This window comes from Bubalus kerabau, chromosome 19 (assembly GCF_029407905.1).
Source record: "Bubalus kerabau isolate K-KA32 ecotype Philippines breed swamp buffalo chromosome 19, PCC_UOA_SB_1v2, whole genome shotgun sequence".
Taxonomy (NCBI): Eukaryota; Metazoa; Chordata; class Mammalia; order Artiodactyla; family Bovidae; genus Bubalus; species Bubalus kerabau.
This window is the reverse complement of record NC_073642.1, coordinates 21333320-21349670: the sequence shown is the minus strand read 5'-3', so window position 1 is coordinate 21349670 and position 16351 is coordinate 21333320. Positions and strand designations below refer to the sequence as shown.

At 45.2% G+C, this 16351-nt stretch overlaps 1 protein-coding gene across 1 annotated transcript in view; it reads right to left on the bottom strand.

Annotated features, from left to right (window-relative positions):
• The window catches only part of ABHD2 (abhydrolase domain containing 2, acylglycerol lipase), a 107321-nt gene that overhangs the window by 12119 nt on the left and 78851 nt on the right, over positions 1-16351 (bottom strand). The window contains exon 6 of the mRNA XM_055556592.1: positions 8087-8270. Coding sequence (XP_055412567.1) covers positions 8087-8270 — 184 coding nt within the window. The remainder of the gene's footprint in view (positions 1-8086; positions 8271-16351) is intronic.

Below are 16351 nucleotides of genomic sequence, written 5' to 3'. Positions count from 1 at the left end.
GACCAGGGACTCAGAGAGGTCTCACCACAGTGGTCAGGTACAGCTGAGTGTGACCCAGGCTGGCGTGGCTCAAGCGTCCCTGCTCAGATCACCACCCTGTGCGGTGGGAGGAGACCACAGGGCCAGCCTCCTCTGCTCTCCTCTGCAGCCAGATTTCTCTGCCCACATGTCAGGTGAACAAACACCAGGGTGGTGACTCCCAGGCTGCCATTCAGCCCTCCCCACTCTGTGCTTTCTTCCCTTGGGTGTGAACCCAAACACAGCTGCCATGGCGTCCTTGCTGACCTCCATTCTGCAGATTTCTGAGTCTCAAGGCCTGATTCCACCCTGGGAATGAATCTGGGTGTCACTATGCCCACAATGGTCTCATTTCCCAGATGGCCAGAGAGAGGACTCCTGAGAGAAAGGGTGGTTCATAGGCATTAAAAAAAAAAAACAAAAAACAAGGATGAGGTTGATGTATGGCAGAAGCCAACACTATGTTGTAAAGCAATTGTCCTCCAATTAAAAATAAATAAATTTAAATAATGAAAGCAAAAATATTGGCAATGGCATGATCAAAACAATTTACAAAAGCTTTGATTAAAATGAAAAATATAATCAAAGAAATACAAATAAAACATTTTCAAATATATATATATATATACACACACACATATATATATATGTATATATATATAAACCCAAGGAGTTATGAAAATTATTTCCCAAAAGCTGTCACACTTCAGTTCTGGCACATAGCAAACATTTCCCATAACATCACAGTTAAAAAATAAGAGCTAGTGGGAAGTTAAAAGGGAAAGAGTTGGTGGGTTTAACGGCCTGTGACATGCTCATAAAACACAGGCTAAAGTGTACGGTGAAGACTAACATTGCTTTCAAAAGTCAAAAGGTCATTCCATAAATCCATGGGGGGCTGGAGGCGGCTCCTCAAACACTTCATGAGTAGAAAGGATGGGCCAGATCACCTTAGGCAGGACCCCAGCTAAGGCAGGGCTGTGGACACCTGCTTCTTGGTCCGTGAGGGTGTCACAGAAGGGTGTCACCCAGTCTGTGAATTGCACCCTGCTGCCAGGGTGGGTCCCTCTTCTCTGACGTTGGACCCAAACAGCCCCTTCCTCAGAAAGTCAATAGTCTAGAAATGAAGAAGGAGTCTTGCCCTCATCTATTTCTCCCTTTGCTGACCTTCCAACTGCTTTTGTTAGTATTACCTTCATATTAGAGGGACAGCAGACGTAGGGAAGGGAGGGGGCACTGATCATAAACCTGAGCTATGAGAAGACGCTTCAGTTCTGTGGGTTTCTTAGTTGAATAACCCCAGAGGTTCAGTTCAGTTCAGTTCAGTCACTCAGTTGTGTCCAACTCTTTGCAACTCCCTGGACTGCAGCACGCCAGGCTTCCCTGTCCATAACTAACTCCTGGCGCTTGCTCAAACTCATGTCATCGAGTTGGTGATGCCACCCAACCATCTCATCCCAACCCAAGAAACCACTCATTGAAAGGCTCTGGGGACTCACGGGGGCCTGGGGCTCAAGGAGGGACGGGGATAAGGATGCTGGGACCAATATTCACTCAGTCAACACTGGCCAACAGTGATTCTTGTATCTTTGGTTTATCATTCAATATATTTAAGGGATGTCTTTCATCACCTTTGAGTATAAAATTAAGGGACTGAACTTAATTTTATATTAGTTTAATAAAGCATAATCGAGATCAATGTATTACTAAAAAAAAACCCATTCATTTCATCTCTTTAAAAAAAGACCTTCTTCAATACCAGCACCAACAACAAACTGAGAAGAAATAAAAGAGAGGGAAACCTATAGACTAAAAGGAATTGAAGAGACAAATCAATAGATGCCGTGCGTGGACATAATGGGGATTCTGATTCAAAGAAACTGTTAAAAAACTTCTGTGAGACAATCAAGGAAATCTGAACACTGACTACAGACAGGATGATATTAATATTGAGAGTTAATAATCTTTTGGTGTGATGACGATATTGTGATTATGTTTAAGAAAACGTTCTTAGAGAGAAAAACAAATATTGTATATTAATGCATATATATGGAATCTAGAAAAATGGTACTGATGAACCTATTTGCAAGACAGAAATAAGAGACGCAGACATAGGAAACAGATATGTGGACCCAGGAGGGAAGAAGAGGAGTGGGACGAATTGAGAGAGTAGCACTGAAACATACATTATCGTGTGTAAAACTCATAGCTAGTGGGAAGCTGCCAGGGAGCTCAATCCGGTGCTCTGTGACAACCTAGAGGGGTGGTAGGAGGGAGGTTCAAGAGGGAAGGGACATTGGTATACTTATGACTGACTCCGGTTTAGTTGTATGGCAGAAACCAACACAAACTTGTGCCGGGAGCCACCACGAGAGATCCCACCCATGACAAAGGTCATGCGGAGAGAAGCTGACAGGCAAAGGCAGATCAGGCCTCAAGGGACCCCCTGAATCTGCTCGAGCATCTACCCCAAAACCAGAATCTGTCTTACTATTTTGTGCCTTTCACCAACTCTTCTGACATTAACAGGGGGCTATCCCTGACCACCTTTCTCTGGAAAAAATCAACTTAGGGCTTTAGTTAATGGGCATGATAGGAGTGTTTCAATTCAAACCCCTCTGATGGCTTTCTAGCTTGCCTGACAGGTTTATCCATACTCTTGCAATTAACACACATGATTGTTCATAACTCCCCAACCTTGAAAGGCATGGGAAGCCAAAACATTCTAAAAGTCCTAATGAGCATAGAGTCCTTTAAGGGATGAAAAATTATTAGAATAGACAGTACTGGTAAAGGGCTTCATTATTGGGCCAATGCTTGCTGCCAAGTGCCCATATCCCTTATCCACTGTGCACCTGGGAGTGCATTAGTTAACATAGTTGGAATGTAAGAAAAATAAGTAGAAGCCTTGGAATTAGCCACATCAGACCTTTGAGCTAATTGGTTCTTGCCCACTGCTCCTTTGCTCCGTGAGAATGTAACTCTGTTTAGTACTTTCTGAGGCTGGGAGAAATAAAGAAGAAACACTTTAAGGGAAAATAAGTTTTCTGGTTGAGCAGCCTTTATCAAAAAAGGGTCATAAAATGTCCACAGGCCTCCAAGGCCAGAAGATAATGTACACAACATTGTTTATGGGAAAGGTAAGCAGAAAAAATCCTGGTTTTGATAAAGACAAAACAGATGTAATGTTGGGCTGACTATGAATGACTTTGCATCTTTTATTTCCTTCTATGTACAAGTCAAGGTATAAAAGTTCCTTTTGAAAATAAAGTTATGGGCCTCACTCACCAAAGCTTGGTCTCCCTGTGTTGTTCTTTTTTTCCTTTTCCCTCCTTTTCTCTCTCTGTTCTTCTTTCAGGATGACTCCTTGGAACACAGGAGCTTTACTGGCTTTCTGTGTTAATCAAGGAAGGTCAAGCCTCTGTTCTCTTTGCTTTGCTATCCTTTCACCTATGCCATCATCCTGAGGGTACCCCTGGATCCTGCTGGGGCTGGACCCCGGCAACCTTGTAAAGCAATTACACTCTAATTAAAAATAAAAAGTTCTTAGAGTCTTTTTAGTGCTACCAAGTGAAATATTTACAAATGATATGACATAATGTCTTGGATTTGCTTCAAAATAATCCAGCTTACAGGGGAGTGATGTGTGAATGAGGTGCAGAGGAAATAAGAGTAGCCAAAAGTTAAGCACGCTTGAAGCTGGTAGTGGATATACAGGGGTCCAATACCCCATTGCTTTTATTTTGTGTGTATCTAAAATGTTCCATAATAATGAAGAGGGAGAAAGAGAAGAAGACAGAAAATAGAAAATCTTCTGGATTATGATCTCCTGAAAATTATCTACCCTGAGGAGGAGAACTGAGGATTAAAGTCAGTTTTAACCATTAACCATGAAACTCATCAATTATTTCTTAGGGTTGAGGAAAAATCAGCAGTGGTCTGGAACCACTGTACACCTGGCCCAACAAGAACCTCACTGGGAACTTCAGCTCCCACTGAAGCCAAGCTCCAATTTATATGCCATGTTTCTGTAGTGAGAGAAGGGAGGAGGCAGAACCAGGCTCCAGGGAATGGGGCTGGTGATGGGATGGTCTAACAAGACGTCCAGGCCTCCCGGTGGGCATGAGTTAGCACAGAGACTTGGAACTATGGCCCATCTGACCCCACTGGGTGGTTCACCAAACTCTGTGGAAGCCACTTCACCGCTCCAAGCCTCAGTGTCCTTATCTGTTAAATTAGGAGGTTGAATTAGAGAAGCAATGTTCACACCAAGATTGTTCTATGGGTGAGGTATGTTCCATCTCAGGCCTGACAGAGGTCGCCCTGGGAGCCTTGGTGGTGTTTTCATTGCTTCTGCTAGCAGGTGAAATTCGGCAGACAGGGGTGCATGTAGTGAGTGGAGAGCTGGCCAACCAGTGGTGTTAAGAATGGGTCTGAATTCTGGCCTCAGCTGAAGAGGTCTGGGGGATGGGCAGGCTCCTGGGCATACATCTCATGAGGATAAAGAGAATATCAGCCTGGGAAGCAGATGGCTCAGGCAAGAAGTGCTTTACCCATCCATATATCTACCTATCTCAACCAATAAAGTTCTTTCAAGATGCCCCAATTTCTAATCAGGGGTTTCCCAGGTGGCTCAATGGTAAAGAATCTGCCTGCCAATGCAGGAGACATAAGAGATGTAGGTTCGATCCAAGGGTCAGGAATATCCCCTGGAGAAGGAAATGGCAACCTAATCCAGTATCCTTGCCTGGAAAATCCCATGGACAGAGGAACCTGGAGGGCTACAGTCCATGGAGTTGCAGAGTCGTACATGACTGAACGACAGAGCACGCAGCATGTCTTCCTAACAGCATTAAATGACTAATTAAACCAGAGAGTTAGGCTGAGTCTGAACACACACATTTCCAGGGCCAGTTAGCAGCTGTTTGTGCTGAGGGAACGAGTTAAGTCTGCTGGATACAGTGTAGTCTGGGGACATCTGTCACCCTCCTTTGCTGGTTCAGAACCTCATCAAGCGTGAGCTAGTTTAGCAGCAGCTAGACTCTGCTAACTACAGCAAGCGGGGGCTGGCTTCTGAGCCTAGAACTGGCTGTGGCTAATGGGGAGGTGCGTTACGGGATGAGAAGCCAGAGGGAGAGGACGAATCACTGACGAGCGGTTCTGGAGACTCAACTAGGGGAGGGATTTACCAGAAGCATGAACTCCTGTGTGGCCCCTGCAGCGGCAGATGGGCCCTCCCCGCTTCACCTCCGTGTAAAGGAAGCATGGCTGCCATCATTCCAGTGCGGAAAAGGCTCACTGCCCTCAAGCCTTGGCAGGAAAAAAAAGGTTACGCTGGTTGAAAGTAAGGCACTGTCTCCTGGCGAGTAGATCTCATTGAAACGTTGAGGGGACCTGAGCCGTGAGCGGCCCCAGCACACATAAGACGACCGTGTCTCTGATCTGCCTCCAGTTTTCCTGTGCGTAGGGTGTAGGATCTTAGCCTGGATCTCTTTGCTCCAGAGGATAAAGTTGCCTGTTTCTCTTCTCTTTGCAGACAACTGATGTGACAATGATTATGAATATAAAGATCTCTGAGGCCTCAAAGAGAAGTGGTGTGGACCACGTCTGCAAAGTGCATAGACCACCTCACAGATGTTGGTTAGCTTCCTAGCTTAAACCCATACCTGGGATCCTCAATTGTGCGAGTCGTGGGCTTGGCCAACAGCAGATGGCGCTGTTGCAGCAAAATGAAACAAGGCTGTTAATTGACGATTCTGCGCATTAAAAAACAGGGAAAACAAACTCGTCCTACATTCTCGTTCCTGTCAAACCCAGTGCTCTCTGAACACGAAGTCAGTGTTCTAGTCACTTGACAGCGCTTGGTTTAGGAAGGGACTCTGATTTTTACAGACACTAGAAGCCTGGCCAAAAAACTGGACCGCTAATCAGACGAGAGTTGATTTACCCGGGATCCTGGGGCGTGCCCTCTGCTCTTTGCTCTAAGATCCCAGGTACTGGCAAGGATGGGGCTTTGGGTAACTCTGGTTACATCATGACTGAGAATCAGGAGTTGAGTATTTCTAGCCAAGTCAACACAAAGGAACATGTCCTGATTCAAACCAGAGTGTAGAGGGGAATTGAAGGGGAGGATTCCCAACAGGAGAATGAGGAGAATAACCTAGCCTGCAACAGAGCTGGAGAGACCCTTGAGGTCCCTGGGCCCAGTGACTGCTAAACATGGCTAACACCTCAGGAGTCACCGGTGAAATGCGTCCAAAAGCAGATTCCTGGCCCCATGTCCCAGACTCACGAATCAGGATCTCCAGGGCTGGGGCCCGAGAAAATGAATTTATTTTTAGCATGATCCTCCAAGTGATTCTTAACGAAGTGTGGCAGTCACTAGTTCTCTAGATTGGTCTTTGTGATCCTACGATCCCCTGATATAGCCCACTTCTCATTTGACAATGCATAATGATGATAATTGGTAGTTACTGACAACTTTCTACGTGCCTGGCACTGTTCCAAGTAGTTCATTCTCATGAACTCATTTGACCCTCACCATGGCGCCACAGGGGAGGTTCCGATTATTGTCACCCCCCTACTGCAGGTGAGGACAACTGGGACCCAGGCTTCAGCCCTGGAACTCAGGAAAGGTTCCAGCAGGGAAGTATTTCCTGTCTATTTTGGGGTACATTTAAATCCCCCATTTTGGCCAAGCTTTAAGGCTTGGGCAGAGGCTGAATTCTGAGCCTGCATTTGCCCTTTGGATTTGTTGATTTCAAATTCCAGTAATAGATATTTTTAGAAATAACATAGCCCCTTATCCATTAGAAATGACAAAATAGGTTTAAACAACATCGAGAGATACAGGTGAGGCAAAAAGTAAGGATTGTCTACAAGGACTGCGGTATTAAACTGCATCAATCAGGGCAGGGAGTTTGTTTTTTATTTTTTGTGTGTGTGATTTTAGATTTCTTCATTAACCATTTATAACACAAAAGACATTATCATGAGGAGTGAGTACAGGAAAAATATGAATGCATTTAAAGAATCTGGAGAGATGTGTGTGTATATGAGTACGTTTGTGTGTGAGTGTGTATAAGTGTGTATGTGTGTACGTGTATGGGTATGTATATATGAATGTGCATGTTTGTGTGTGTGTATGGGTGTGTGTACATGAATGTGTATGTGTGTATGTGTATGGGGGTGTGTGTGTGTGTATGAGTGTGTATGTGTGTATGTGTATGGGTGTATATGTGTGTGTGTATGTGTGTACATGTATAGGTGTATATATATGAACGTGCATGTTTGTGAGTGTGTATGTGTATGGGTGTGTGTACATGAACGTGTATGTGTGTATGTGTATGGGTGCGTGTGTATGTGTGTGAATGTGTGTGCGTGGTGACTCTGGAGTGGTCGAGGACAACACTGATCTGGGCGGGGAGGTCAGAGCAGACAAGTGTCCCCCTAGGACTCATCCTGCGGGTTTCTGTTGTTGGGACTAAGCGGGGAAGTAAACCTCTACCCAGCAGGTCGTCTCTTATGTGTGATCCTGGGATGCTGAGAGAGATGACTATTTGACAGTGAGGGCACGGATTAAACAGTTTCTACAGATCCCTTCAGATGCCATCCGAGACTCAACTCTTCGGCAGGTAGGAGGGGTTGGGGTCATAAGGTGGTCCAGCTCTCAGACCCTGGTTTGCCAAGTCTCCTGTGTTTTCATAAACCCACAGTTCTATAAAACTCCTGGAGCATGAAGAACATAAGTCATCTCAGAGACTCCAAAGGGAAACAGCAGCTATTAAAGGGTTGGGGGGGCGCTTTGGCTTACTCCATTACAGATCTGACCCCCAAAATACAGCTGCATATCCCAGGTTGAAAGGGTCTGAGAGGACCACTCCAGTATACGATGTGGAAGCAAAGCAAGGTGAAACCAAGACCCAGACACTTCTGCTTAGTCTGCCCTAGCATTTCCCCAGGTCTTCACGGGCCAGCGTCTGGTGTGCTGGGGACATCTCAATAAATGAAAGCTAACTGGAGGACCAGTGGCAGGAGGAAGTGGGAGCACGTGGCCAGGATCACTCACCTCAGTGCACTGTAGCCCTGGCACACGCTGACGCAGCACAGAACCTTTTCTTGGTTGGCCTGGGTCTCCCCCAAGTATTTACACACAATGTTACCGCCCAAGCTGAAGCCCACGACCACCAGCTGGGTCAGGGGATATGTCTTTTTGATGTAGTTTACCATGGCTCCAAATTCCCAGGTGCAGCCTGTGGACAGAGAGGTAAGAGAACTTGGTCATTTCAGATGCAACAAAGTTTGGAGAAAATGTGAGCTGGGAGGGTTACTTAAGTGGGTGCCAAGGCATTAAGAGAGAGAGACAGAAATGTCAGTATACAGACCATCCTTTGTATTTGTGGGTTCTACACCTGCAGATTCAACCAAACACAGACTGAAAATATTTGGGAAAAAAATCCCAGAGTTCTAAAAAGCAAAACTTAAATTGGCCGTACATAAGCAACTATTTACATAGCACTTACATGGTATTATCAGGTATTATAAGTAGCCTAGAGATGTTTTAAAGCAGGGGTCCCCAATCTCTGGGACCGAATGCCTGATGATCTGAGGTGGAGCTGATGTAATAATAACAGAAATAAAGTGCACAATAAATGTAAAGCGCTTGAATCATCCCCAAACCACCCCCCACCTTGGTCCATGGAAAAACTGTCTTCCACGAAACCGGTCCCTGGTGACAAAAAGGTTGGGAACCACTATTTTAAAGTACACAGGAGGATGTGCCTAGGTTTTATGGAAATACTATGCCATTTTATATAAGGAGCTTGAGCATCCATGGATTTTGGTGTCCAAGAGGGTCCCGGAACCAGTTCCCTGAGGATGCTGAGGGACGGCAGGTATTTTGGGTGTGTGTGTAGAGAGAGAAACCAGACTTCTCTTTGGCTACCTGGAGAGAAGGCTGAGTGCCAAAGAATTGATGTTTCTGAACTGTGGTGCTGGAGGAGACTCTTGAGAGTCCCTTGGACAACAAGGAGATCAAATCAGTCAATCCTAGAGGAAATCAGCCCTGAATATTCATTGGAAGGACTGATGCTGAAGCTGAAGCTCTAATACTTTGCATACCTGATGCAGAGCTGACTCATTAGAAAAGACCCTGATGCTGGGAAAGATGGAGAGCAAGAGGAGAAGGGGGCAACAGAGGATGAGATGGTTGGATGGCATCATAGACTCAATGGACACAAGTTTGAGCAAGCTCCAGGAAGATAGTAAAGGACAGGGAAGCCTGGTGTGCTGCAGTTCATGGGGCTGCAAAGAGTCGAACATGACCTAGCAACTGACCAACAAGAGAAGCTCCAAGAAGCCCCTCAGTGTGAAGAAACACAGCATAAGTAGCGCCCATGAGGGAAGGGGCCATTTACCAAACGCATGTGCCATGCTCCTTCAGAGGCGGGAGCTGAGAAGCCCCTCCCATACTCACTGAAATCAAAACATATATTCAAGGTGTGCATGAGCACCTCGGTTCACACACAGAGGAAAACAAAAGCAAGAGCAATACTCTTAGGGATCAGCATCTTAGGCTACAAAACAAGATGCTATGCCCACATGTACAGTGATTCATGGTGTTAAGAAAAGTACCAAGTGGATGTTATTTACAGGATCGCCTTGCCAGCAGGGAGAAGGAAAGACAAACTTCAGTCCAGAGGGATGGCCAACATGTTCTGTGGGATTAGGGTAAAATGTTCTTGGTGACGTAGAGACAGGTGTCAAGGGAGGCAGACCCATTCAGAAACACAGAGGAGACTTCTGAATGGAGAGGGCACTTGGGCCCAGTGTGCTCAGGAGGGATGATACCAGCTAGTGGCCCCTTGAGAAGCTGGTGAAGTCAGGACTAAGTAAGATGTTATAGGTAAAGGGCTTAGACAGGGTATAGCGTTAATTCTTTTTTCTTTTTAAAATATCATTTAAGGACACCCATGTTCATGACAGCTTTATTCACAACAGCCAAAAGGTGGAAGCAACAAAAGTGTCCATCAACAGATGAATGAATAAACCAGATATTGACATGTGTTTGGTGGAATATTATTCCGTCTTAAAAAGTAAGGAAACCATGACACATGTTGTGACAAAGACAAACCTTGAGGACGTTACGCTAAGTGAAACACTGTTGTTTAGTCGCTCAGTTGTGTCCCACTGTTTTATGACCCCATAGATTGTAGCCTGCCAGGCTTCTTTGTCCATGGCATTTACCAGGCAAGAATACTGGAGTGGGTTGCCATTTCCTTCTCCAGGGGATCTTCCTGGCCCAGGGATCAAACCTAAGTCTCCTGCATCAGCAGGCGGATTCTGAGGAGCAGTTACAGCTAACTGTGTAGGTGCTTTAGGGGCTGCAAGTTAATTCAATCCAAGCACTTCTGATGTGGATAAAAGGCCAGGCCCGCGTAATCCTGGACAAGCTGCTGGGTGTTTGTGCAGGGCTGCTGTCTCTCCCAGGCAAGGGAAAGGCGAAGCCATGGTGTCTGCTTACCTCCAGGATCAGCGTTTGGGTAGACGCTGGGTCCTCCCAAAATCTCCACCCGATGTCAGTTACCAAACACCCTCAGTTCCTCAGTGTCTGGGAACCCCTTCCTGGGTGTGTTTACTGGGCCGGCCGGAAAGTTTGTTTGGGTTTTTCCGTAACAGCTTATGGAAAAACTTGATCAAACTTTTCGGCTAACCTGATATTAAGAGCTACAGCAATCTGTTTTTTAATACTAGGAAGATTTTAATTCGGTTCTACATATTTAATCCTTAAGGGATTAGCACCAGTAACAAGATTGAGGTCTCTAATCTTGCCGCAATTTTAAGACACAATGAAATATGAGACACTACTCTGGCCTTAGGACTTCCCTGTAGCTCAATTGTAAAGAATCTGCCTGCAATGCAGGAAACCCGGGTTTGATCTCTGGGTTAGGAAGATCCCCTGGAGGAGGGCATGGCCACCCACTTCAGAATTCTTGCCTGGAGAATCCCATGGACAGAGGAGCCTGGCGGGCTACAGACTGTGGGGTCACAGAGTCAGACAGAACTGAGCGACTACCACTACCACAACCACTGGCCTTAGAGAGATGAGTACCACAGGCCCATCTTTGAAAGGCCAACTGTGGAGGACAGGAGAGACCCTTTTCTTATACCTCCCACCCCTAAACAGAGACAAGTCTAAGACAGTCTGAATGTTACTGTTTCAAATCCACATTCCCCCAAAATGGCACCGACATGACTCAGTGGGCTGGAATACAAGAACCAGAGACTTGGTGTTCTTTGTGGATGGAGACGCTGAGTCATCTGTGAGCTCCATGCTAGGCACATAGTGGGTGTGCCACAATGAACTGGGCAAGGAGGAAGTCTGAATCATTTGGAATGAGACCACACAGTAACACCCAGTGTGACTGCACAGGGGATCGGGGGAAAAGAACCTAAATAGCCTTCCCCCTAAATTTAACCCCCGAGTATGATCTGGTTAGCCAACAACATGGTTCCGCTGGCAGGCAGCTAGGAGCCTCGCAGTCCCTAGCATTTTCCTAGTGAAGGTGTGTGAGTCATTTCTTCGAGCTGTGGGCAAGCTACTGCCAAGCTGAGTCACCCAGGGAAGAGAACAGCTGTAGAAATAAAGGGAGAGCCCTTTTGGCCCACCATGTTAATTGGCCTTGTCTTTATCTCTGAAACAAAGATTTTCGCGCGTGAGTGCTCTTGGCGTTGTTTCCTTGGGTGCAGGGTGCTGAATACGGCCCTCTTCCAGCTGAATGTTAAATATTTAAATCTCATCCTGAAAGTGCAAATGGGATGCCCCCGAACACATCCCAAACTCTGGCCCCTCCCTGGGAACTCTCTCGATGCTCGAGTCCTCTCAGCAGGTGGTCTTGTCAGATGTTTTACTGAGATGCTTGACTTTCTGCAAATTCACTGCCTTTACTTCCTCATCCTCTCTCTCTTCACCCCCCGACCCCATGGCATCCTCTTGCAATTATTATACACAATTGTATAACCAATTGCAAACCAGCTCTGGTTATCATCTGGAATCATGAATATGATTGAGAACAGTCTGCAGCAATTAAAATGGTAGGTAGGAGAAACTTATGGAAAAGTAGAAGTTTTTTAAAAATCACTATCTGCAGGCTTCTCTGGTGGTCCAGTGGTTAAGAGTTTGCCTGCCAATGCAGGGAACATGGGTTCAATCCCTGCTTCTGGAAAATCCCACATGCCCCAGGACAACTAAGCCCCTGTACCACAGTGAAGAGTAGCCCCTGCTCACTGCAACTAGAGAAAGCCCGAGTGCAGTAACAAAGACCTAGCACAGTCAGAAATGAATAGACAAATCAATAAAAATTTAAAAATAAAACAGGAAATCACTGATCTGCAAGTCTTTGTAGCAAGATGTACTGGATCATGGGTGATCTCTACAGCTTGCTGTATAGCAGGGTTTGCCTGAGAGAGACCTCAGAGTTTGTCTGTTATTCTGATGCAGTTATGAGGAAAGTTCTCTTTCACTCTCAAAAGTGACCTGGTTGGGATGCTAAATTATATGGTCGCCCTAGGTACAGGGCCTCCCTCCCTTCTAAAATGGAAATATTGTACTCTAAGTAAGGCACAGCTTTCTGATCTTACATTGAGATTACAAAAGATAGTTTTAAATACAAAAACAATTCCAGTATTAAACCCAAATGGACATTAATGAGCTCCCCCTTTGAGCAATAAAAAACAATGCTGTGATTTTAGGCACATCTGCTCACCTTGATGCTAATGCAAGAAAGCCAAGTGTTTAGAAATAAGGGAAGAGCCCACTTCACTGTTAAAACTCACAGGAAAAGGCAATGTAAATAGTTTGAGACCATTTTCAACGCCAAAATGTCCTAGGTTGGTGTTCGGTCATAAGTTCTTAGGAGGTTCATGATTCTAAGAGACTTGGTCACCTTATAGGGGCTAATGCCAGGTTATTATTTTGATTCTTCTCATACGATATAGAAAAGGCTGTTTAAAAAAAAAATCCCATTTTTTTTTTCTCTAATCAAGATCAAACTCATGGATCCTTTGTTGCTTGGCTCTTTCTGGTCATAACATTTCCAGGGTCAGTCTTAGAAATGGAGGTCAGAATAACCACAACTGGATCATTTTGGTTTTCAGTTTGTTTCCTTGGCTGGTGGACTTGACCCAGCTGTACTCTGCTCTGAATATGAACACTGGACTGTTGGGATACGGCCTTCTGCCCAAGACAGAAAGATGGAGCAGAATACTTTCTGAATTTACTGGTCCCTTGCAGTGTCGCTGACAAAATTACTTATATTCCAAACACTGTCCAGGTTAGAAAATTAGTTGAGTCAATAAAGAGCAAGCCCACATGTCCACGACTGCTGTGTTCCAATTAAAGACTAGGCTCTGTATGATAAATACACTTCAAAAAATATTCACAACTTCTAGGTGTTCCTTGATTTTCAAGTGTTATTCATTGATCTCATTCAGATGACAGGGTTATGGACCCAGTCTGATCCAGGAAAGAATCCTATTTAAATAAGAAATTAAAAAGATCAATAAATTTTACCCCTGTGGATTCTACTACTCATCCTAATGGCCTCACATTTTGTCTTTGGTCAGATCAGATAATGTCATTGAATTTAATTCTTCAAAAGGGAAATTCTGCTGGTTAAAAAAAAAAATCTATGAACTATTCTGAGGCAAGGGATGATGAATTATTTTTAAAGAATGAAAATAAATTTTAGAAAGTTAAAATATAGCTAAATAAACATATACTACAATTGGGGCTTCCCAGGTGGAGTTATCGATAAAGAACCCACCTGCCAATGCAGGAGACACAGGAGACTCGGGTTCAATCCCTGAGGTGGGAAGATCCCCTGGGAAAGGAAATGGCAACCCACTCCAGTATTCTTGCCTGAGAATCCCATGGACAGAGGAGCCTGGCAGGGTATAGTCCATAGGGTCACAAAGAGTTGGAAATGACTGAAGCGACTTAGCAAGCGCGCATTGCATGTACTACAAAACAAGCCAGTAACATGGAGGTGTGTGACCCCCACATGCACCACCACCCCGCCTCCGCCCCATCCTCAGCCCTGGCCCACAAGATCTGGCAAGGAGCCAATTCTGAAGTTTACACCTCTGGAGAGCAAGCACTGCATCCTTCAAAATAACCACCGGGGCCTTGCCATCCCCGCATGTAAAGAGTCAGAATTCAGACCAAATTCAAAACAGCAATTTATGCTCTTGTAAGCACAGCGTCTCACCCTTGTGAGTGTTCACAGGCAGTCGGCTGACCTAGAGGCGAGGCCTTTTAACGGTTCCAGTGAACTTCCACCTTTTCTTGTCTACGTGGGCTCACAGAACACACAGACTTAGAATGAAGACGGAAAAAGGCAGTAACATGGCCATGCAGCGGTATTTGCTGGACCCCACGCTGTGTGCCTTCACATTACTGCTGACCTCCCCAGCTGGGGAATGCAGACTCCCATCTGCTGGACTCTGAAACCCTGCCTTCTTCCGCAGGCCTCTCCTGAGCATCTCTCTCCGAGTGATCCACTAGGTGCAGGAGATTAACATACTATGAAAATTAAACACGGAAATCTGGCTCCTGTCCTGAAAAAAGATGCGGTTTGGTAAATGTTCTTTTTGGAAAAGCCCAGCCAGCAAGTGCAGCCTGACTGGGACTGTCTCCCAACCTCTTCCCTCGATGCTGAGCTGTTCCTTACTAGACAGGGCGCTTGAGGAAAGCAAGGGGCTTAGACTACCACCTGTATTCTCATCTCGGGGTCTGGCCTCATGAATGTCTGTAGGATGTGAGATTAAAAAAAAAAAATGGAGCCCAAACCCACCAGGCCTATTTCTGTGACTCTGAGAAGCTCTCGCTCTTCTTTTGCTTTAAATCTAAAATATATCTGACTGGGAACTATTTCCTTACTCCTTAGAAGTATCGGCAGGATGTAGTTCCTTACACAGAAAGGCTGTGTGGGGACTTCCCTGGTGGTCCAGTGGTTAAGAATCCGCCTTCCAATGCAAGGAACGCAGGTTTGATCCCTGGTCGGGGAACTTAGATCCCACATGCCATGGAGCTGCTGAGCCCTCTCGCTCAGGAATCTGAGGGCCACAACTAGAGAGAAGCCCGTAGGCTGCAAGGAAGAGCCCATGTGCCACAACTAAGACCTGATGCAGCCAAAAATGAAATAAATGAACAACAAAAAAATTTTTTTTTAAAAAGGCTGTTTAGCTTGTTGTTCAAAAGCATGAACTCCAAGAGACTTCCCTAGCCATCCTGTAGTTAAGACTTTGCCTTTCAATGCTCAGTGCAGGGGATGCAGGTTTCCTGGTTGAGGAGCTAAGATCCCACGTGCCTTGTGGCCAAAAAATCAAAACATAAAACAGAAGCAATGTTGTAACAAACAAACAAAAAATATTAAAAAAAAAAAAACCCAAATACATAATGTAGCATAAAGCTTAAAAAAAAAAGGTATGGACTCCAGGACTAGACTGCTTGAGTGGGAAACTTGGGTCACCCATTCATCAGTTTTGTGATCTGGAGCAAGTTATTCAACTTTGTTTTTTAAATTTTTATTGGGGTATTATTGATTTACTATGTTGTGTTAGTTTCTGCTATACAGCAAGGTGAATGAGTTATACATATACACATATACCCACTCCTTTTTAGATTCTGTTCCCATATAGGTCATTACAGAGTACTGAGTAGAGTTCCCTGTCTCCTGAATTGCAGGCAGATTCTTTACCGTCTGAGCCACCTGGGAAGCCCCTTACTCTATCTAATAAGCAGTATCTCAAATAGGAAATGAACACTATGCCAGAGGTGGCACTGAGCTGGGGTTAAGAACCACACAGTTTGAAGGCGGGTCCTGCCACGTTCTGCTTGTGTGACCCCAGGCAAGGTACTTACCCTCCTTTAGCCTGGCAAGTGGGGAAACTAATGCCAACCTCCGAGGCATCAGGAGGATGAAGGGAAGTAACACCCGTGGATGCTCAGCGCGTGCCTGGCACTGTCAATGCGAGATAAATGGTAACTGCTTCATGTGGGATTTTCCTTTAATGAATTTATGTTTCAAAGGCAGCAGGAAGGATTCCTGTGATTCTAAGTCACAAGAACATACGGTTATCCATTTAGGAAATTCTGTTCAAGAGAGATCTAGGGCCAAAAATTTCTAATCACATCAGCAAGGATGCCCAATAACAAGGAACTAGTGCTTATGTGGTTTAGAACAAAGTTGGTAGGTAAGCAGGAAAAGGCTTTTTGCAGTTTTCTCAGAGAGATCTGAAGTGGGTGGGACACAGGAAACAAAGAAGAAGGGCT